This window comes from Artemia sp. Qi Xiang Cuo, chromosome 4, assembly GCF_049724085.1.
Source record: "Artemia sp. Qi Xiang Cuo chromosome 4, ASM4972408v1, whole genome shotgun sequence".
Lineage (NCBI taxonomy): Eukaryota > Metazoa > Arthropoda > Branchiopoda > Anostraca > Artemiidae > Artemia > Artemia sp. Qi Xiang Cuo.
In genome coordinates this window covers 74,441,113-74,461,317 of record NC_142797.1, presented here as the reverse complement: position 1 = coordinate 74,461,317, position 20,205 = coordinate 74,441,113, and the positions used below count along the sequence as shown (strand labels likewise).

The 20,205-nt window shown below is 35.0% G+C and overlaps 1 protein-coding gene across 12 annotated transcripts in view; it reads left to right on the top strand.

Annotated features, from left to right (window-relative positions):
* The window catches only part of LOC148953428 (sodium-independent sulfate anion transporter-like), a 210,117-nt gene that overhangs the window by 146,876 nt on the left and 43,036 nt on the right, over window positions 1-20,205 (top strand). For all 12 annotated transcript variants that reach the window (XM_089087674.1, XM_089087670.1, XM_089087672.1 and 9 more), the window contains 4 exons: window positions 1,535-1,865; window positions 2,904-3,065; window positions 4,152-4,292; window positions 12,622-12,767. In XM_089087674.1, the coding sequence (XP_088943800.1) occupies window positions 1,535-1,865; window positions 2,904-3,065; window positions 4,152-4,292; window positions 12,622-12,767 (780 nt within the window). The remainder of the gene's footprint in view (window positions 1-1,534; window positions 1,866-2,903; window positions 3,066-4,151; window positions 4,293-12,621; window positions 12,768-20,205) is intronic.

Sequence of the window (20,205 nt, the reverse complement as noted above, 5' to 3'; positions counted from 1 at the left end):
GGAGAACACCAGGGACGTGTTGCAACTCCTGAATTACTTGACGGCGGTTGTGATTGTGATGATGAGGATGACTTTTTCGGTCTGAAGTCTGTTGACAGAACTTTGAGCGACACTGACTTTGCCAAACACTGGGCACTCATGACGAACACACTCAAAGAACTTGTTGCAACGCTGACAGTAATGGTAGAAGAAGCTAGAAAAGTCGGCCTCAGTATCGGCTGGTACAAAACAAAATCATGTTTATTTATCCGCAGCAAATTTATCCACCACCTACTCCAGAAAACGTATGACAAAACCAAGTAGCAGTCGTGAATGACTTAACATGCATTATAGCCAGCCATGTGAATGACTTCACACGGCTCCATTCTGTCATGCGATGTTTCAGTTGAGAGCAAAGTCAGGAGTTGAATCGCAATGGCATCTTTCGACCTAGCGAGACTCAAAAAAATCTAGCGTCACCCTGTCGTCAGCAACTTTGCTAAGATACTTGTCCAACAGCCACTACGACTTTGAAGAAGATGGGTACGACTAAAACCAAAGGACTTAGAAAGGTAGCAGGACTTTGCTGGTATGATTTTACCAGCAGCGACAACCTCCTGATCTGTACAAATCAGATTCTATTTTGCTTGCAAGTAGCGCAGCGCATGCTGAGATGTTACGGATGGATATCCTCCGAATTCAAATTGACCACGTGGTTGTCAAATAATGAGATGGTCTGATAATCTACATCAGTTTCTAAGCATGGCAGGAGTAAGATTTGAAGATACATCCACAGGTGCTGAAGGCTGAGGGATCTGGAGGAGAATATTGCCTGCTCTCTTGACGCTGCCAAAAGGTTAGGAGGAGAATTAAGATAATAGTTCTTTCTGTTTGTGAAGTATATATTTAATTTTTGGCCAATATTGCACAAAGTGTAAAAAGAATTTTTTATACAAATTCTAGATAAAATAAATATAATTACAAGTATTGATGGTGATTCTCGGCATTAGGAGGATATGATTTCCGAGACAAATAGGCCTTAGTTATTAGGAACACAAATAAAAAGTTGCAAACACATGTAGTCCATACAAAAACTTGTCAAGAAAACTCTGTTATGGAAAATAATTTCTGCTTGCTTTCAGTTTTCAAAGATGACATTAATCACTTTACTATCTTTAGTAAAAAGGAAAAATTGTGATTACTTTCCTACAGCTCCATGGTTAAGAGTCTGCTTTAATTTCAATGGTTTACGCGTCTGACGTATATTCTTGAGCCAATTTCAAACTTCTTATATTTGAAGAAACAAAAAACTATATCTTTTAAAGTTTTTGATTTTAGAACTATGAGACATTTTCGGCTGGTAAACTAGCGAAAAGTTCTATTCCATACGATTGGTTCTCCTGTGCGGAATTTTATGCCAGCCGAATAAACAATACGTTTTTTAAGTCACAAGATTATATACGAGAAAATTGTATGTTTCTATGTGCTTTAGGCTATCCACAATTTATCTGCTGAGTTTATTAATAAAAATTAATAGCTATTTTTTCTATTTTAGTATATTGGAACAATTAAGTTAACGAAAGAGGGTACCATATATGCCATTTTGAATAAATTTATGTGGTTCATAGGCGTAGCTCGCAATGCAATCATTGTGTTTGTGTGTGCAGGCATTGCTGCCGGAATAGGAGACCCAGACCAATTCAAACTAGTTGGAAATATTACAGCTGGACTTCCTCCCTTTTCTCCTCCCCCATTCCAGATTGTAAACGAGACAACTAACGAATTGATACTGAGTTTTGGTGGACTGTTACAAGAGACAAGCTTCAGTCTTATAATTATTCCAGCTATAGCAATTTTGGAATCAGTAGCCATAGCAAAAGCGTTTGGTAGGTATTCATTTTCCTTTTTTTTCTGAGTTCCAGTGGATAATTACAGGAGACGAACTTTAACCCTTTAACTGACCCAGTCTTACCAAATATGTTTTAAATATGTTTTATGATTTTTATTTTTTAAGATTTGGGCTACCATCCACAACACCTCTAAGTAGATTACTTAAATCCCATCTTTATGTGTAGATGTTTAAGCTAGACAAGAACTCTCCGTAGACAACACTCTTTGATAAGATGAGACATTGTCAATGTCTACCGTGACTGGTGGGAGAAAACTAAAAAATCATTTGGAGTTAAAACTGTGAAACGGGAATAGATTTTGATAGCTGTAACACTTATTCTCTGCAAGGCTAAATAGGCAAGATCACATGCTGTGTAGGTGAGAACTAAACCCAAATCTAGTAGCAGTAACAGAATTTACTGGCTTGTTTTAATTGAGCCCACTTTTAAAAAGAAAATAAAATAAATGCTCACTACACTAAACCCAACTCTCAGTAACAGAGCTTACTGATTTGTTTTAATTGAGACTGGTTTTAAAAAGAAAATAAAGTAAATGCTCACCTCTGCTATTTTAACTACCTCCACCTTGGCTAATTTTTAGTTTTAAATTTTTCTTCTTTATTTGGATTGCTTCTTTAGGATTCTTTTTCATGTACTTTTTTGACTGGATGACTTTTCTCTCGCTCTCGCTATTTCTCCCTCCTTCCCTCTCTCTCTCTCTCTCTCTCTCTCTCTCTCTCTCTCTCCGCCTCTCTATCTGTTTCTCTCTCTCTCTTTCTGTCTCTCTCAGTCTGTCTGTCTGTCTGTCTGTCTGTCTGTCTGTCTGTCTGTCTGTCTGTCTGTCTGTCTGTCTGTCTGTCTCTCTCTCTCTCTCTCTCTCTCTCTCTCTCTCTCCCGCTCTCTCTCTCTCTCTCTCTCTCTCTCTCTCTCTCTCTCTCTCTTTCTTTTTTCTGGATCAAATAAAAAAAAAAAACGATAAGCAACAGAGACATGAAATTTTCATCATTTTTTAATCCTTATTGGACTTTTTTTTAGCAAAAGGGAAAAGATTGGACGTCTCACAAGAAATGATTGCAGTAGGGGTCAGTAATATAGCAGGATCTTTCATATCTTCATATCCAGTAACTGGATCCTTCGCCAGGACCGCTGTTAATGCAGCTAGTGGTGTTAAGACACCAATCAGTGGTGCTGTTACAGGTAAATTAAATTTTCATAAGTTCTTATGTATTGCTTTGCTACTAAATTTAAAAGTTTTCTTGAGGATAGTGTTTATGTATTACCCCTTTCTTATAATTTTTCAGATTTTTTCAGAATAGCTTTATCGATACTCCATATCAGAGTTGTGCTAAGAATTTTTTCATAAATCAGAATTAACTCATAAAATTAAAAGACAAAACTTAATTTGTGTGATAAAATTGAAGTGGTTCCCTGGAAGAAAATAAAATTTCGTTTAGAAAAGTGTTACCTCTAGGAAAAAAGTACCAACTTACATGAAAACATTACGAAGGTAATATTTAATTACCCATAATTTTGACATTTTGTTTAACTGAACCTGGAAAATAGGACACAGGGAGTGGCCTTTTATGGCGTTTATGTACGTCCAAGAATGATTTTGATGGATAAATAAATTTGAGTGTCCTTCTATTTTTCTTAGATTTTAACCAAGAATTATGCCCGTGCCAGATCATAGTAACATCTATCGATAAGGAAAATCAAATATCATGAATGACAAGGCAATTTTCTTGATTTTAGCGTCACACTTGTAGGCTATTTAAAAAGCAAAAAATTGAAATTGCATGAAATTAGTTTTAAGAGTTTACACCAACAGTATTTTGTGTCCAACTGTTCTTTACTAATAATAAGTCTTCTTTACTTTTGTCAGATCCCTCTCCCAGATAGAAAAACTGCTGCTGTAAGTTTCCATCTCTTCTAGTTTTAAAAATTACGCCTTAAACCTTGACTCTGATTTGTCAGTCAAGAAATTTATGTTTAAAAGTTGAACAATGTTCAACTCGAGAAATTACGAACGGCAAAATTAATTGGCGCTATAGTCGTGTGTAAATTTGATTTTATCGACAAGTGTGACTATAATGTGGCACGGGTATTAGTCTCTACACATTATACGTATCGAAAAGTATCATTTGCCTAAAACACCACGGTTTAGGTGACATATTGTTTAAACTTAGAAAAAAAAGTATTTTCGCTTTATTTTAACTGTTGTGAAAGATTCAACTGCCTGTCTCTGGCCAAACTGGCCAAACTAACCTGTAACGGAAATTTCAGGAACTCTCCTCGTACTTTCTGTGGCATTTTTGACCCCGTACTTCTACTATATTACAAAAGCAAGTTTAGCAGCAGTAATCATTGCGGCGGTTATATCTATGGTTGAATATCACGTCGTGTTGCCTATGTGGAGAACTAATAGTAAGTAATTTTAACTATTTATTCCTAATTTTTTTTTTTTTTTTTCTTTGGCGACAAGCCTCTTAATAGAGGATCATGAGTTATTGATAGTTAGAGCATTTTAATAGTAGATCCATGCAAGTGTTGTGTATAGTGTCATTGTCAAAATTCAAAAACAAACAAAATAAATAAAAACTCACATCTTAATAAACTCCAAAATACTGCAATCACCATAAAAGCCTGAGTAATCACACAGAAATGATAAACGACTGTGTCTGGTACATCAAACTGTGTTTCATGTAATTTCAGATTGGCAATGAGATATCTTAATAAACTCAAAAATAGTCTAATCACTATAAGATATCTCATTGCCAATCTAAAATTATATGAAACACAATTTGATGTACCAGACACAATCGTTTGTCATTTCTGCGTGATTACTCGGGGTTTTATAGTGATTGCAGCATTTTGGAGTTTATTAAGATGTGAGTTTTTATTTATTTTTTTTTTTTGTTTGTTTGTTTTTGTATTTTGTTTTTTATGTTGCATTTAATTTAATTTTCTCTCCTTTTTTACCGTTGATACACGCTTCCATACTTGATATCGAAATATTCAGATTTTCTTATTAATTAATGTGTTGTTTTTTTATTTCATTCTTTGTCGCTGCTTTATTGAAATTAAAATCGTTTTAGCTCTTAATTTTTCGTAAATGTAAAACAGTGTGGTCTAAGAAACTATTTTGTCTAAATGCCAATTGAAACAGACGTCAAAAACACATTATCTGTTATTTAGTTCCTCCGATCTGATGGAGCTTGCAATTCTACATTTACGGGTAATAACAGTTTTGTCATGCAATTTTTGTACAGATATAGAATAGAAAAGACATTCTTCGGTCGGCCATTTCAAATGTTCCACTCACCTAAAAAATTTTGAAGTTTTAAACTTAAACATTATGCCTAAGCAGAAGAATTTTAGAAATCCATAGCTATACATTTGGTATCTGTCGTAATTGATGAGCATCACACCTTGTAAATCCTGTGAAGCAAAATCTATAAGTCAAGTTGCTTGACGACTCTCTCCTTTTTAGCCTTTTTGAACTTTAGAGGGAATAATCGACAGGGATAGGGTTTACTTCAATAAGCTACATAACAGATCATAATTTGATGACATTTAAAAGTTAATTAACAAGATCAAGCCAAGTCCCATATCATGCCTTTGACGACTCCTTTAACAAATTAACACATTCATCAGTAATACTGCACGTGTTCTTTATTCTAAGCATAAAAGATAAAATAATATCTTTTACACTTATTGGTATTATACATTCGAAGAATGTGGCAAAATCAGCCAAAAAATTAACAATATCAGTCACCATAGGCAGTGATGTTCAAGTATTTAAATACATGTATTTGAAATACATATTCAACTACTTTAAGCTATTCAAAAATACAGATATTTAACTACGTTTTTTCTGTGCATTTAAAATACGTATTTAAATACCTTTTCCAGTATTTGAAATACAAAATAATTTCAAAATAGATACATTTTTGTCAAATATATTGTTCGAGGTTCTTTATTGTCTGTATTAGATGTCAATAATTGGCAAAGGTTTGATCCAAGTAATTTCAAAATTCTACGATTTTCAAAACGACAAAATTCAAACAAAATGAAAACGGTTGTTTTGGTGACATTTCTTGAAGGGAAGTTTATTTGAAGTAAAAAAAAATCATGAAGGACATACTAAAGCTTGTTTTAGCATCCGCCAAAACAAACAGCTCTGTGGGAGCCTTCGATCTACCGGCAATTTTCTCTTGCCAATGAAGGTAGACCTTAGTAGGGTAATTCAGTCAATACCTGAGGAGACTACAATTTTATCATTCCTATGGAACTATCGAAACAGTTTAACTAGTTCAAAGTAAATATGCGGATTAGTGCCTTCTGGCAAAAACACCTTGGTGTTTTACTGTATATTATACAGTCATTTTGGCTGTAAAATTGCACAGATACGCTCCAGTGAGGTAAGATGTAAACAAATTGTTTCTTATTGTGCATCTTTGGCTCTACTGTCACTGCTTCTGCTTCTACGCTACAGGGAAGCTAATCTGCACCTTTACTTTACTTTTTCAATGGTCCTTCGGATGGATTTTAATCGACAAATTTGTGTCACTTAATATTCAAAGGAAGATCTTTTTAGCTTTTTACCTTTTTGGTAAAAAGCCTTTTTGGTAAAAATGTAAAAAGTGTTTTTACCTTTTTTCTTTTTTTTTTTTACTCAGCACCCTTAGCAAAAATAAGACTTCTGAAACAAGTTGAGATGATTTCTTAGTTTAGAATATGTGCAAGTACAACTAAGTTTACAGTGGATCAAGACTATCCACTTTGTAGAAAAATAGGATGGAAAACTGAAAGTTCAAGTTCTTTCTTCTATCCTGTTCTTCCATTTTAAATCGATAAATGGGATGGAAACTGTAGTGTGGATGGATTTTCAGGAAAAATTCTAGAAAAGGAGACAATAAGGGATAAATATCTTTTTTGTATTGTAGTTAAGAACAGAAAAAAAGGTAAATTTTCTAGCTAAGGCTCTATTGATTAAAATAACTGATTAGTTTGCTCAAGTATAGTATCAAGTGGAAGTTCGGGACTTCCTTTCTTGTTTTTAGTTTTCCGTCCCATTTCTTTTCACAAAACAGATAGTTTGGAAGCACTGTTACTCTGTATTTTTTGTTGTTGTTAGTTGTGGTTGCTAATACACGCTTGAAGGCAGGATAGTTGGACTACTATCGAAATAGCTAACAACTTCAAATTTCTGTTGACTAGATTGGGACAGATTGGAATTTACATGGTTTTCAGCCAAATTGATTATCAGTGTGCGTTCCATATTCAACAAGTTTTGCATTTCCACCAATGATATAAGGAGAAGTGTTACTGGAGAGAGAGAGAGTACGTTTTGCTTACACAAATCAGCTGAAAAGCAAATGCAGTGTAATCATTAGTCCCAACAAATATGAGGCAGGCCATGGTTGCTACACCTATATGAAGATCTGCTTCGAACCAGTGAGCTGTGACAGTATGGGAGCTCTTGCGGTTTTCATTCCATGTATCAGCTGTTTGTCTAAAGAAAACCAGTGCAAGGTTTACTCCTGATCAGTAGCATAACTAGTCAATTTTTAGGGGGATGGGCAGATATCTGATAGCATGTCTGGCCCCATATAAAACAAATACGGCGCAGAACATGTTCATATTAAGAATAGATTCCATATTAGAAAATATGAAGCAAAGTCTGCCTGACGAGTTCAAAAAGTTGTATTTCCTTCTATAGCTGATATTTGGAATGCAAACAACAAGAGCTATCTTGGTTTACAGCTCACTGGTTTGAGGCAGATCTTTCAAGAGGTTTTGCAACTGTAGTATGCCACAGATTTATCGGGACTCATTATTACACTGAATCTACAATTTCAGTCGAACAGTGTAAACCAAGAGTACGATCTCTCATATACAATATATCTAAAACTATAACAGACGATGGAAGTAACTTTGTAAAGGCTTTCAAAGAATATGGAGCCCTAGTGGGTATTGAAAATGATGATTTGTATGGTCAGTCTGATTAAATTGACTCCGAAGAAGAGGAAAATGTCACTGTTGAGTAATATTCTGGTAAAGTAGGTGCTCTTCAAGCAGTCAGCAGGTCTCTAAGGTAATAGGCTAGGATCCTAGCCAGTAATAATGGTCAGAGTGACTTGAACGATGACTATTTACGCTGCTGCATCCACAACCACTGATGCCGAGAAGGCCCTCACGTGTAAACCATACAAATAGCTTAGTAAAGAGGTATTTAAAAAATGTCAGGCCTTATAGAATGCAACTCAAGAGGCAATCCAAGAGGCAGATTAAGTGATGAGTGCCTGTGGTGACCTAAAGGTGCTGAAATTGAAAGTACTTAGGTGCTGCGATAACTCAAAAACGCTGAATCTTAGATGTTCGCTGAATTTATGAAGGTCATTGAGCCTCTGGAAAAAGCTTTAGGCATTTTGCAAGGTGAGAAGGATTGTTTCTAAAGCACAGAATTACCTATCCTGATAGAACGAAACGTTGAAATGTATAATATGAAACGTTGCAGTGATCTGGAACATGCAAATGCTATTGTGGAAGCAATCCTAGCTGGCAGAAAGAAATGTTTCCAAGCCTTTTTTTTGCTATACTTTAATAATGACACCTTCAGAGAGTTCATCATTGCCAGTGGTATTCGTACAGCTTTCTATATAAGATAGATACCCGGGAATGAGAAAAGCATGCCAATGGAGGCATTACTGGTGGAGATGAGACTACTTGTTATAGGTCAAGAAGGAAATACTGACAGAAATCAGTAATGCCTTCTAGCTGCTGGAAGCTTACTGTAACCGAACAATGCTGATGTTTCCTCGTTCACAGTAGTAGAGACCCAGAACTTGGGATCAGCCGAGTTGAGTAATTCATCTTTGAAATGTTAGTCACATCTGATTTTCAATTTTTGGATTCTACAAGTAATTTATAACGCCGACCGCTGAAGCAATAAACGCTGAAGCAGTATTAGTCACATTTAATCTTCAGTTTTTGAATTCTACAAGTAATTTATTTGGGTATTTAAATCCAAACTACATTTTAGGCCGGGTATTTGAAATATGTATTTAAATACTTTTAAGCATGAGTATTTTGCATTTGTATTTGAAATTCTTTTTCAAAGTATGTTGAATATCATTGTCCCTTTCTTGGAGTAGCACTGCCTAAAAATTTAGCGTTGTATCTTCAATATACATATTTTGTTTTTCTGGCTACATTTTATGAAAGGATTTGCTGTAGAAACCTCAGAGAAACCACAATCGATGCAAAATTGAAAGTACTAGTAGTATTCTTGTGCTTGGATCCTGGAGGGCAACCAACCTCCCTCACACACTTTTTTTTAGATGCTCTTCTCAGCCCATCAGGACCTTCAATCAGAGTTTTGAGATTTTTTTTTTCAAAAATATCCGTTTGTTCAAAATACTAAAAAGGTCCAATAACTATATATCCGGGGACGAGATTAACTTCCCAACTTTCCGTTGTGTTTATATAGCTTTATTATTGGGAAAGGGAACCATGTTTGGCCTTGTATGTCCAAAAAGGCTAAGGGTATCAAGATTAAGGTGAAACTTCCCAGGAATGTTCAGGGACGTGTAAAACCACGTGTAGCTGTTTATTCCCCCCTCCCAGAAATGCCCCTCGCAAAGAAAATACCCACCCTGAAAATACCCTCTGGAAAATACCCCCTTGGGAAATACCCTTTCGGATAATACCAACCGGAATATACACCCTCCCCTCGCGAAAAAATTACCCCCGTGGAAAATACCACCCGGGAGACTCCCCCCGCGGAAAATTTCCCCAAGGAACATTCCCCCGGACAATTCTCGCCTATGGAAGATTCCCTCGCGCATAACACTTTAATTACAATAAAGTATCAAGTAAAACCTAAAACGAACAAAAATTTCCATAAATAGAAGCAGGACCAACACTCGCTAATTCTTCTAAAAGCCTGAACGTCATTTGCACTTTTCTGAAAACAAAACTTGATTGAAAACTTTTCTCTTTTGTAAAGCTAATAAATCCAAAATTTCTGATATTTCCAGGAAAAAATATTATTAGGCTACATATTGAACAGTAAATCTACTTTCATAGTGCTTTTCAGTAATTAAATAAAAAAAAAACAAGTTTTTATAACTGACAGTAAGGAGCGACATTGAAACTTAAAACGAACAGAAATTATTCCGTATGTGAAAGGGGCTGTCCCCTGCTCAATACCTCGCTCTTTACGCTAAAGTTTTTTATTGTTTTAAAAAATAAAGTTGTGTGGCAGATTCAAACTTTAGCATAAAGAGCGAGGTATTGAGGAGGGGACAGCCCCTTTCATATACGGAATAATTTCTGTTCGTTTTAAGTTTTAATGTCGCTCCTTACTTTCAGTTAAAAAAACTTAGTTTTTTTTATTTAATTTCTGGACGTTTTTGAATTAATGCAGCTTTGATTTTGGCTCACCGTACATGAATAATTAAAACGAAATTTGCATATGAATTTTACTTTGTTTTGGCTAAATGGCTTTCTCGAAATTTTGTTCTGACGTAACTTACGAATTAACTTAAGCAGCGAACTTCTATATTCGTATGTTGCATTACGTATATTACGGAGGTTGGCCCCTTGTCGATACCTTGCCCTTTACGCTAAAGTTCGAGTTTTGTTCGAATCACAAAACTCTGAATCAAAAAGGCCGGTTAGTTAGAATAGATAGTTCTTTTGGAAGCACTAAAAATAACTTTAGCGAAAAGGGCGAACAATTTCTGTTTGTTTTAAGTTTTAATGTTGCTCCTTACTTTCAGTTGAAAAAAATTGTTTTTTTATTTAATTTCTGATCGTTTTTTAAGTAATGCTGGGAAATCAAGCGCCCCCTTCACAGAAACATCCCTTCCTCCAAGGAAACATCCTCCATGAAAGGATCCTCCCCCGTAACCCCCTCCTCCGACAACCCCTCCTCAGAAAAAAATCCCCCATGAAACGTCTTGATACTTCACATTAACCAATACTATATGTAAACAATGGGCAAAGTTCATAACTTCCAGCCCTTCTCTCGGGAACTGTGGGGGATTAAGTCATCCTCAAAGACACATTTATAAATTTTCGACTATGCTGAACAAGATGGCTATCTCAAAATTTTGATTGGGTTACTTTGGGAAAAAATGAGCATGGGAGGGGGCTAAGTTGCCCTTTAATTTTTTTGGTCACTTGAAAAGGGCACTAGAACTTTTAATTTCCGTTCAAATTAGCCCTCTTACGATATTCTAGGACTACCGGATCCATACGATCACCCGTAGGGAAACAAAAGAACAAAACAAAAAACAAATGAACACACATCCGTGATCTTTCTTCTGACAAAAAATACAAAATTCCGCATTTTTGCAGATAGGAGCTTGAAACTTCCGCAGTAAGGTTTCCTGATACGTTGAATGTGATAGTTTGATTTTCATCAAAGTTCTATGACTGTTTGGGGGTGTTTCCCCCTTTTTTCAAAAATAAGGCAAATTTTCAGAGGCACGTAACTTTTGATGGATAAAACTAAACTTAATGAAACTTATATATTTGAAATCAGCATAAAAATTTGATTCTATTGATGTATCTATGGGTATCAAAATTCCGGTTTTTAGAGTTTCGGTTACTATTGAGCCGGGTCCCTCCTTACTTACATTCGTTACCACGAACTGTTTGATCTTGGTTATTTTATATATCTTTGTTGTCGTTGATCATGTAACACTACTCAGTTCGCTTTGTTTTTAGACTCATTTAATAATCTATATAAGTATCTGTTATCTTTATGTTGGACACAATTATTTCCCACAATTTTTGTTGCTTTTAGGTTTCATTTATTTATTCATTACAATTTATGCCAGTTCAAATTTCAATTAGTATATGACTTTATTTATGCCCGTCTTAGATTTTAATAAGGCTCCTTGCTTTTCTGTAAGAAACTTCTTTCTTAAAAAGTATTATATCAAGTGAAGCCAAAAAATATTTGTTATAATTTATTACAATATATTACAATCATTATGACTTGGTGTGAGCAATCCACAAGAAATTTCAATTTTTTTAGCATTTCCCAGTAATTTTTCAATATTCCTTGTGCAACTCACTGTTTTTTTACGTAATTAATATTTTTTATCCTGCTTCTCCTCTTTAAGTAAGATTTCAAATATTACACCTTATGCTAATTATCACTTTCAGGGGCATAATTTACTACAGAGCAGTTTGGGGGGAGGGGGAAAATACCCCTCCCAGACCTCGGTTTGCCCCCCCCCCCCCCGACCTCAGTTTGCCCCAAGCGGAAGTTTAGTTTCTTTCAAAATTTTTTCAAAAGTAAGATAAACCTGCATAATTCAAGCATCAACAGAAATATATCAGTTTTTTTAGAACATTTTTATCTTTATAGTACTATAAAGTATCTTTATATTACTTTTATAGAACTAAATAGTACCTTTATGGCACCAAATCGCCTTTTTTGGTTTTTACTGTCATTTTTACTTGATTTTGGATAATTGGCTCCAAGCTTGCCCCACACCCACCCCTTCCCAAGGATTTTGACGAAATTATGCCACTGGTCACTTTAAGTTCTTCAAATGGCTTTTCATTATTTTTTTTTTTAATCAGCATAAACTGTGACAATAATTCAGAGTATTTTCAAAACAAGAACAAGGGTTATTTTTGGAATGCTTACTTCGCTACTTGGCCGAACTGTTTTAGTTTTAAAAATTTTATTTTCCAAAGATTGTTATTGATAAAATAAAATATTTTTTAGAGGTGGATCTAGTACCACTAGCAACTACGTTCATCGTGGGACTCACATTTAACCTTGAACTTGCTATGATAGTAGGAGCAGCAGTTCATATTCTAATTATGTCCTTTGGTAACGCTAGGCCAAAAGTCTCCATTGATATTTCAGAGGTTTGTTTTTTTCCTTCTTTTATTTTCATCCACGATCATTATGTCTATGGTAACTCAGAATAAGTTATATTACGCAGCGTAAGTTGTACAAGAAAGTGAGAAGACTGAAAAATTTGTCTTAGGTCATATTTTAATATCACTATAATTTTTTTTGTACTTCTTCATAAGAATCCAGGATGACAGGAACAAATTTGTTATTACAAGATTAGTTTCCTAGCTATTGTCAGGAGTGAGCAAAGTGGACATAATGTATGTTGATAAAACGCAAACTTCCAAATATTCCGAGAAACAAAATAGGCAGACATAAGGAATTTAACCAATCCATGGAACTTAGGTTAAGGTGAAGGCTTTAATAAAAATTTGTTTAAAAAAAGCAAAAAAAAAAAAAAACGTAATGGACTGTTTGAGTTACGAAACTGGTAATTCAAAAGGGGTAGACTTATATTAATTTGTTATTTTGTATAGTTTAGTTTTTGTCAAAAGCCTAGAGGATGTGTTAATTCAAAATACAATAGCCTAAAGCACAATCCTTAAGAGCTAGTACATTTTTTTGCCTGGTCTAATTGCTGCTTTATCCATCTGTCCTTCAACTGATGCCCATTTAAATTGATTAATTTTTAAATTTTAGTCGTTCAATGAAAGATCAAATTTCAACACATGAAACCTAAACTTATCTTCAAAATTAAACCTAATCAACTACATCTATAGAAAGTGCTGCCAAATCAGTAAACTTTCCGATCCTTACACTAAAGTTTTAATTTGACTTCTACTGAGGGCATGATCGACAATTATAATATCTCGGAACTTCAGCCTGGGGAGTTGGGGGTTTAGCTAGGAGAAACAGGCTCTTGAAGTGGGACACATTTAAGCTGATGAAGTATACTGAATCTCCAGGAAATACTGACTTTTAAAAATTTTAGTTGCAGAAAAAGCTCTAAGGCTAAAAAATTCTTATACGTTGAAAAAGAAAACCTCAAATACAATAAATAAATTAATTTATTCATTACAGAATTAATTGCAGAATTAGTTTTTCTATCAAATGATTCAGTTTCTTGAACCATTATTCCAATACCGAGGGGTGAATATACCTAGTTTCGAAATGGCACTCCCTATTCAGGTAAGGTCACCTGTGTGACTTGGCTTAATTTATTTTTGTTTGTTCTAGGAGAGTTAGGGGGTGGGAACATAGCACCTCCCGTGTATGGGGTAATTCATGTTCTTATTAAGTTTTAACGTTGATCTTCAATGTTATTCGATAAAGATATGTTTTATTTATTCCCTTCCTTTGCTGAATATTAAATTCTGTTTTTTCAAAATTTTGATCTAAAGAATTTCTTATTACTTCCACTGAAGAATTTCTCGTAATCCGAAGGGATTACAGAAAAATATATAGAGAGGAATAAAAAGTTTTTGACACTTTGGGTGTGAAGGAAGATTTATTTGGTAAAAAAAACATTAGTAACACTACTAAATGGGTTAAAAGATAACAAAAGTTTTTAACTATGGTTGTTATGAAGTTAGATATAAGTTACTGAAGATTAGGAATAGGCTTTTTGAGAAATTAATTAAAAAAGACCTTTCCGGTAAAGAAGTTTTTCAAAGAAATGTAAAGGCTATTTTAAACTTTAGATCAGCAGATACAAATACAAAAATTCAAACTCAAAACGACCAGGAATTACTATTAACAAACAACAAAAGTACGAAGAACAATAGGGAAATCTTTTTTGTCTTGTTTTCCACTGTCTTGCAAAAAGATTTCCCTATTGTTTCTTCGTACTTTTGTTGTTTGTTATGGAAAGGCAGTTTTCCATAACAAACTACTAACTACATAACAAATTACTATTAAAGAATAAATGAAACCCAAAACAAACAAAAATTAAAGAAACAATCATCATCGCAAAACAACATACAACAAGTAATAATATAAATGAATAAATAGATCATAAAGTGAATAATGCTTAAATTGAATATGCCAATCAAGCTTAAAACGAAAAAATATTTTGCTATTGACGCATAAATGAATCTCACAACGGACAGAAATTAAATAAACAATCAATGCAAACAAACATACAATAGATATTAAGATAAATGAATAAATAAATCTTAAAACGAGTGAAACTTAAATTGTATATGCAAATCAAGCTTGAAACGAACAAAAATCACTACAAACAAGAGTTTGGGCATCGCCTCCTCGCTTTGTAAAAATCAAACCTACTGCGTCATTGGCGCTCTACTGAAATTAAAAATATTTATTAGATATTCATTTATTACAAATATTTTCTTTTGTACTTAATATTGAAAATAAACATTCAAATTACAGTAAAATTTTGAACTGATGAGCTTTCAGCAATTAATTTCATTGTACATCAGATATTCAGTTTAATTTACTAGTTTTTTCTAGAATTGTTCAAGACGAATATAGTTTTACTATAAACAAGAGTTTGGATACTGCCCTCTTTTTTAACTGTAAAAATCAATAGCCTACCGCGTCATTGGCACTTCACTGAAGACGAATTATATTACAAATATTTTCTTTTCCAGTTCTTACAGCATTGAAAATGAAAATAAAATAACAGTGAAATAAAATCTTGATAGGATGGATCTTTCAACGATTAATATTATTACATATCAAATATTCAATTAGATTCTGTTTATACTTTCCAAGACTGTTCAAGACGCATATAGTTTTCAGTAAAGCGCCAATGACTCTGTAGATTTTAGACTTTTATAGTGAGAGAAGAAGGCGATGTCCAAACTCTTGTTTGGAGGGATTTTTGTTCGTTTCAAGCTTAATTTCCGTATTCAATTTAAGTTTCACTCGTTTTAAGATTTATTTATTCATTCACATTAATATCTATTGTATGTTTGTTTGCATTGATTGTTTATGTAATTTCTGTTTGTTTTGAGTTTCATTTATACTTCAATAGCAAATATTTTTTTCATTTTAAGCTTGATTTGCCTATTCAATTTAAGCATTGGTCGCTTTAATATCTATTTATTCATTTATATTATTACTCGTTGTATGTTTTTTTGCTATGATTGTTTATTTCATTTCTGTTTATTTTGGGTTTCATTCAATCTTTAATAGTAATTTCTGGTGGTCTTGAGTTTGAATTTTAACAGGTTTTTGTATCTGCTGATCTTCAGTTTAAAATGGTCTTTACTTTTCTTTGAAAAACTTCCTTTTTGGAGTTTTTTTTAACTAATTTTTTTTCATTTTTTATTGCAAAAAGTTTTAAGTTTTTAAAAATTCCTTAAATCACAATCAAACTTTTTTTCAAAATTAAATGTTCATCAAAGCATAAAAACTGGTATCAAAGTAACAATATCAAAGTAAAAAATGGGTTTGTGTCAACCTTGGAGTTTTTATTAACTGGTGTCTGAATTATTTAAAAAAAAAATAGCTATCTCAAAATTTTAATCAGATGGATTTGGGGGAAAAAGGGCGTTGGGGGGAGGGGGCTAATTGCCCTTCGGTACCTTTTGACTCTTTAAAAGTGAACTAGAACTTTCCATTTCAATCACATGAGCCCTCTCTGAAGTTTATACGAGCATCCCTATCTATAAGAACCATATATGCCCCCAGGGCATAGCTGAGAATGCCTGTCCCCAGACTCTGGGGGGTTGTTCCGACCCCGGAGTTTTAATATCTGATGTTTGACCTATTTTAAACAAAATAGTCATCTCAAAATTTTTATCGGATCGGTTTGGGGATGAAAAAGACATGGAGGGGGGAGGGACGAGTTGCCCTCCAATCTCTTTTGACTCTGAGAAGGTGAACTAAAACCTTATGAGCCCTCTCTGAAGTTTATAATAGGATACCTTTCATGAGAAACCTGTGCGGCCCCAGGACATAACTTACAATTCCTGCCCCCTTGCTCCCTCTGGTGTTGACACCAGAGTTTTTGTTATCTGACATTTGAATTATTTTTAAAAAAAATAGCTATCTCAAAATTCTATTCGGATGGGTTTGTATAAGAAGGGCCCGAGGGAATAGGGAACCTCCGATCTCTTTTGAATATTACAAATTGAACTAGAACATTCAAATCACGCGCGTTAAACTTTGTGCAGAATAACTCAGAGTCTGGAATAGAGGACGATGTGATTATAAACATGCGATTGACTTTTTCAATAGTGCAGCTATTTGAACGACAAAAAACGATCTTTGGAATAAAATTGCCGCCAATGACATGACGCGGCGTATAGGAGCTAAAGCATCTTCAAACAATCTTAAAGATATTCTAGACCTTTTCCGTAAGCCTGATACGGATAATTCTGAAACTCCATGTTATTTTATCCGTACCCCAACTGAAGTTCCCTGCATACCAGCGGTAGCTTACTCTCGTCTTGCTACTAAAGTTACCAGGTGCGAGCAGCTGTTAAGAGGAGTTTCAACTAAGTTGACGTCGTGTGATCTGAACTTTCCGTCATTTCCAATTCGTCATACTAACGAATTTAATCATGCTACTGTAGTGATTTCGAAGATCCCGATAGAAATTAAAATCCTACTAAACTGAAATTGGACCTAGAGGAAGTATGCGGTCACGAATCAATTATAGCCCTTAAACCAGTTGGCGACAAGACGTTTGTGTCTATAGATGGAACTGTGGCATTGGATTTCTGTGCTTCTGTCCAAACTCTGCTTCCGTCTTCTACTGCGAAAGTCGTTACTAAGAAGCACTATGGACTTGTGAAAGGTATTGAAAACGACTTTGACCTTGTCCTATTCAAAATATGCCCAGGAGTACTTGAAGTAACCCGTCTGGGAAACTCCAACTCCATCAAAATCAGTTTTGGTGACGCACGGTTGCTGGAGCCTGCTCTTAAAGATGGTATTCGAGTAGAGTACAAAAACATTCGAGTCACATTATTCCATCACCTCCCAAGGTGCTGCAATATTTGCCGATCACCAAGTCATTGTCCAGCTGCTTGCAAAAGCCCATTGAAGAAATGCTCTCGACGAGTAGGTCCACTTGAGTCTACACGTGACTCACTCTAGCAGTTACAAGCTAAGTGCGCGAATTGTGGTGGACTTAATGTCTCGTTTAGCCTTCAATGTCCCATATTACGTAACTTAGTTGACAGTAAAAAGAAGAACCCCGTTTCTAAATGAATACACTGGAAGTATCTGTAGTCTCATATAACATAAATGGCACTAAGGATAAAGACAATACTATCGATTCCTTGCTCTCAAATTATGATATCGTTTTCCTCAGCCCCTGCTTACGGGGTCTTCTGTAAATTTCCTCCGACGTGGTAAAAGCCATGTTTGTTTCATCACGAATGCTCGAAGAACCTCGTTCTTCAAGCGTTCAAGCATTCGGCTGACCCTCTGGTGGACTTGCCTGTTTAATGGATCTAAAGCTTTCAGTTTTATCCCCAGCACGATATTTTTCAAATAATATATTTTTGGCAGTTCGACTTGGAAACACTGTGCTGTTTAACTTCTATCTTCCATGTAATACAATTACTGTTGTTTCTCTAAATAGTTACGTTAAAGCGTGTAAGCAACTTCACGACCTACTAGACAATATCACTTCTAATGGACTGCAGCGGATTATCATTGGTGACATAAATTCTGACTTAACTACACATTCGTCCAGATCATGTTTATTTCTAGACAGTCTCCCCGTTTCATATACACTTTTGGATAAAGACCTGCCCTATACATTTGTGCATGATACAGGATCTACATCTAACCTTGATCATTGTATTTTTTCTGACGTTTGCAGCTCTAATATAGTCCACGTAGACGATGATGAAAAATTTTACCGACCAGTTATCTATGCCAGTAAAAATTCCAATCGGTACCAACGGCATAAGTTTATACAATCCTAAACACTGGTTTGAGAGGCGAAATTGGGAAAAAGCAAATTAGTTTCTTTACCTAACGACACTTGCGTCGCTTCTATCTTCGGTCCAAGTGCCCTTTCATCTCTTGTAACTCAGTGCTATGAGTCACAATAAGAAGCTAGACCTGAATGTCTATTATTATAACATTATATCACGTATGAAGCAAGCTGAAGCTATCGCAGTGCCTCTTGATCGGTGTCGAGTGCATACTATGAAACTGATCTGGAATCTTGACCCCAACCTTAAACCGATAAAAATAAAGCGAAGTTTTGGCTTCGCATTTGGGTAGCCTGTGGTAGACCTTCCTCTGGTAAAGTATTCAATATAAAGCAGAATACCAAATCTGCTTTTAAAAAGCAGCTTCGAAAAAACCGATCGTGTGGCAAAAATTTTCCCCAAAATCAGAACGAGTGGTATCAAGTGCTGAACCGCTCCAAGTTCAAAGATGAGAATGTCAAGTGTATCATATCTCCTTCACAATGGGCTTTGTATTATTCAAGGATTTTTTCGAAAGTAAATTTCTCAGTGCAGGTGGTATATTCGAAATTACTTAACACATGTCTGCCAAATTCTATTTTACAGGGAAATGTTATCCCGATTTCTTACGATCTTGTAGTCGAGTCAGTTAAGCGTCTTAAAACAAAATCTATTGATATCGATGGTATTTGCGCCCAAAATGTATGGCGCTATTCAAAAGAGCTAATGTTGCATTTGCAGTAGCTGTTTCAGATGTGTTTGTGTTTCCATGGTACCGCATAGCTTCCTTTGTGGATCGGTTGCATCGATTTTAAAGCCTGGAAAGAATGCTGGTGATTGCAGCTCATACCACCCTGTCACTGTCGCGTGTGCATTTAGTAAGATTTTTGAATATGTACTTCTTCCGTCTGTGACCGATGATGCGATTTTTGGTGAAAATCAGTTTGGTTTTGCTCAAGGAGTTAGTTGTGCCCATGCTCATAGGGCGTTCGCGAGTGTATTTCGCCAGGCTGCCAGTAAAAATGGGCAGATTCATCTTTGTTCGCTAGGCGTATCTAAAGTTTTTGACAGTGTTGTCCACAGTCAAGCTCTTTATCACTTCTTGTAAATGGTGTTAACACTTCCCTTATTTTTGTTTTGAGGTATTGATATAGTAATGCATATTTGTGGTTAAAGTTGAAAGGGGTTAATGTCCAAGAGATTGTTCGTGTTCGATGTGGAGTATGCCAAGGAGGCGTGTTATCCCCTTATGTTTTTAAGCTTTGTATTGCTAGAGTGCTTTCTAAGATAGCTGATACTTGCTTTCTTGGTATTTCTGATGTATCGTATGTTGCTTCCGCCGATAACATCCTACTTATTACTAGGACAGAATTTTCTTGGTCTAAAATGGTGGATAATGTGCAAAAAGGTATTTTAGATATTTGACTTAATTTAAATGTTGAAAAGTGCGAGTATCTTTGTTTCAATGGTAAAGGCTACGAATTCTCTTTTGAAATGTAATTATTCTTCTATATTTTCAGTTGAAAGCCAAGGTTGGCTTTGTATTACTCTGTGTAATAATATGTTTTGTTTTCATCAGTCAGCTGTTAGGGATGCATGGACCCAGATT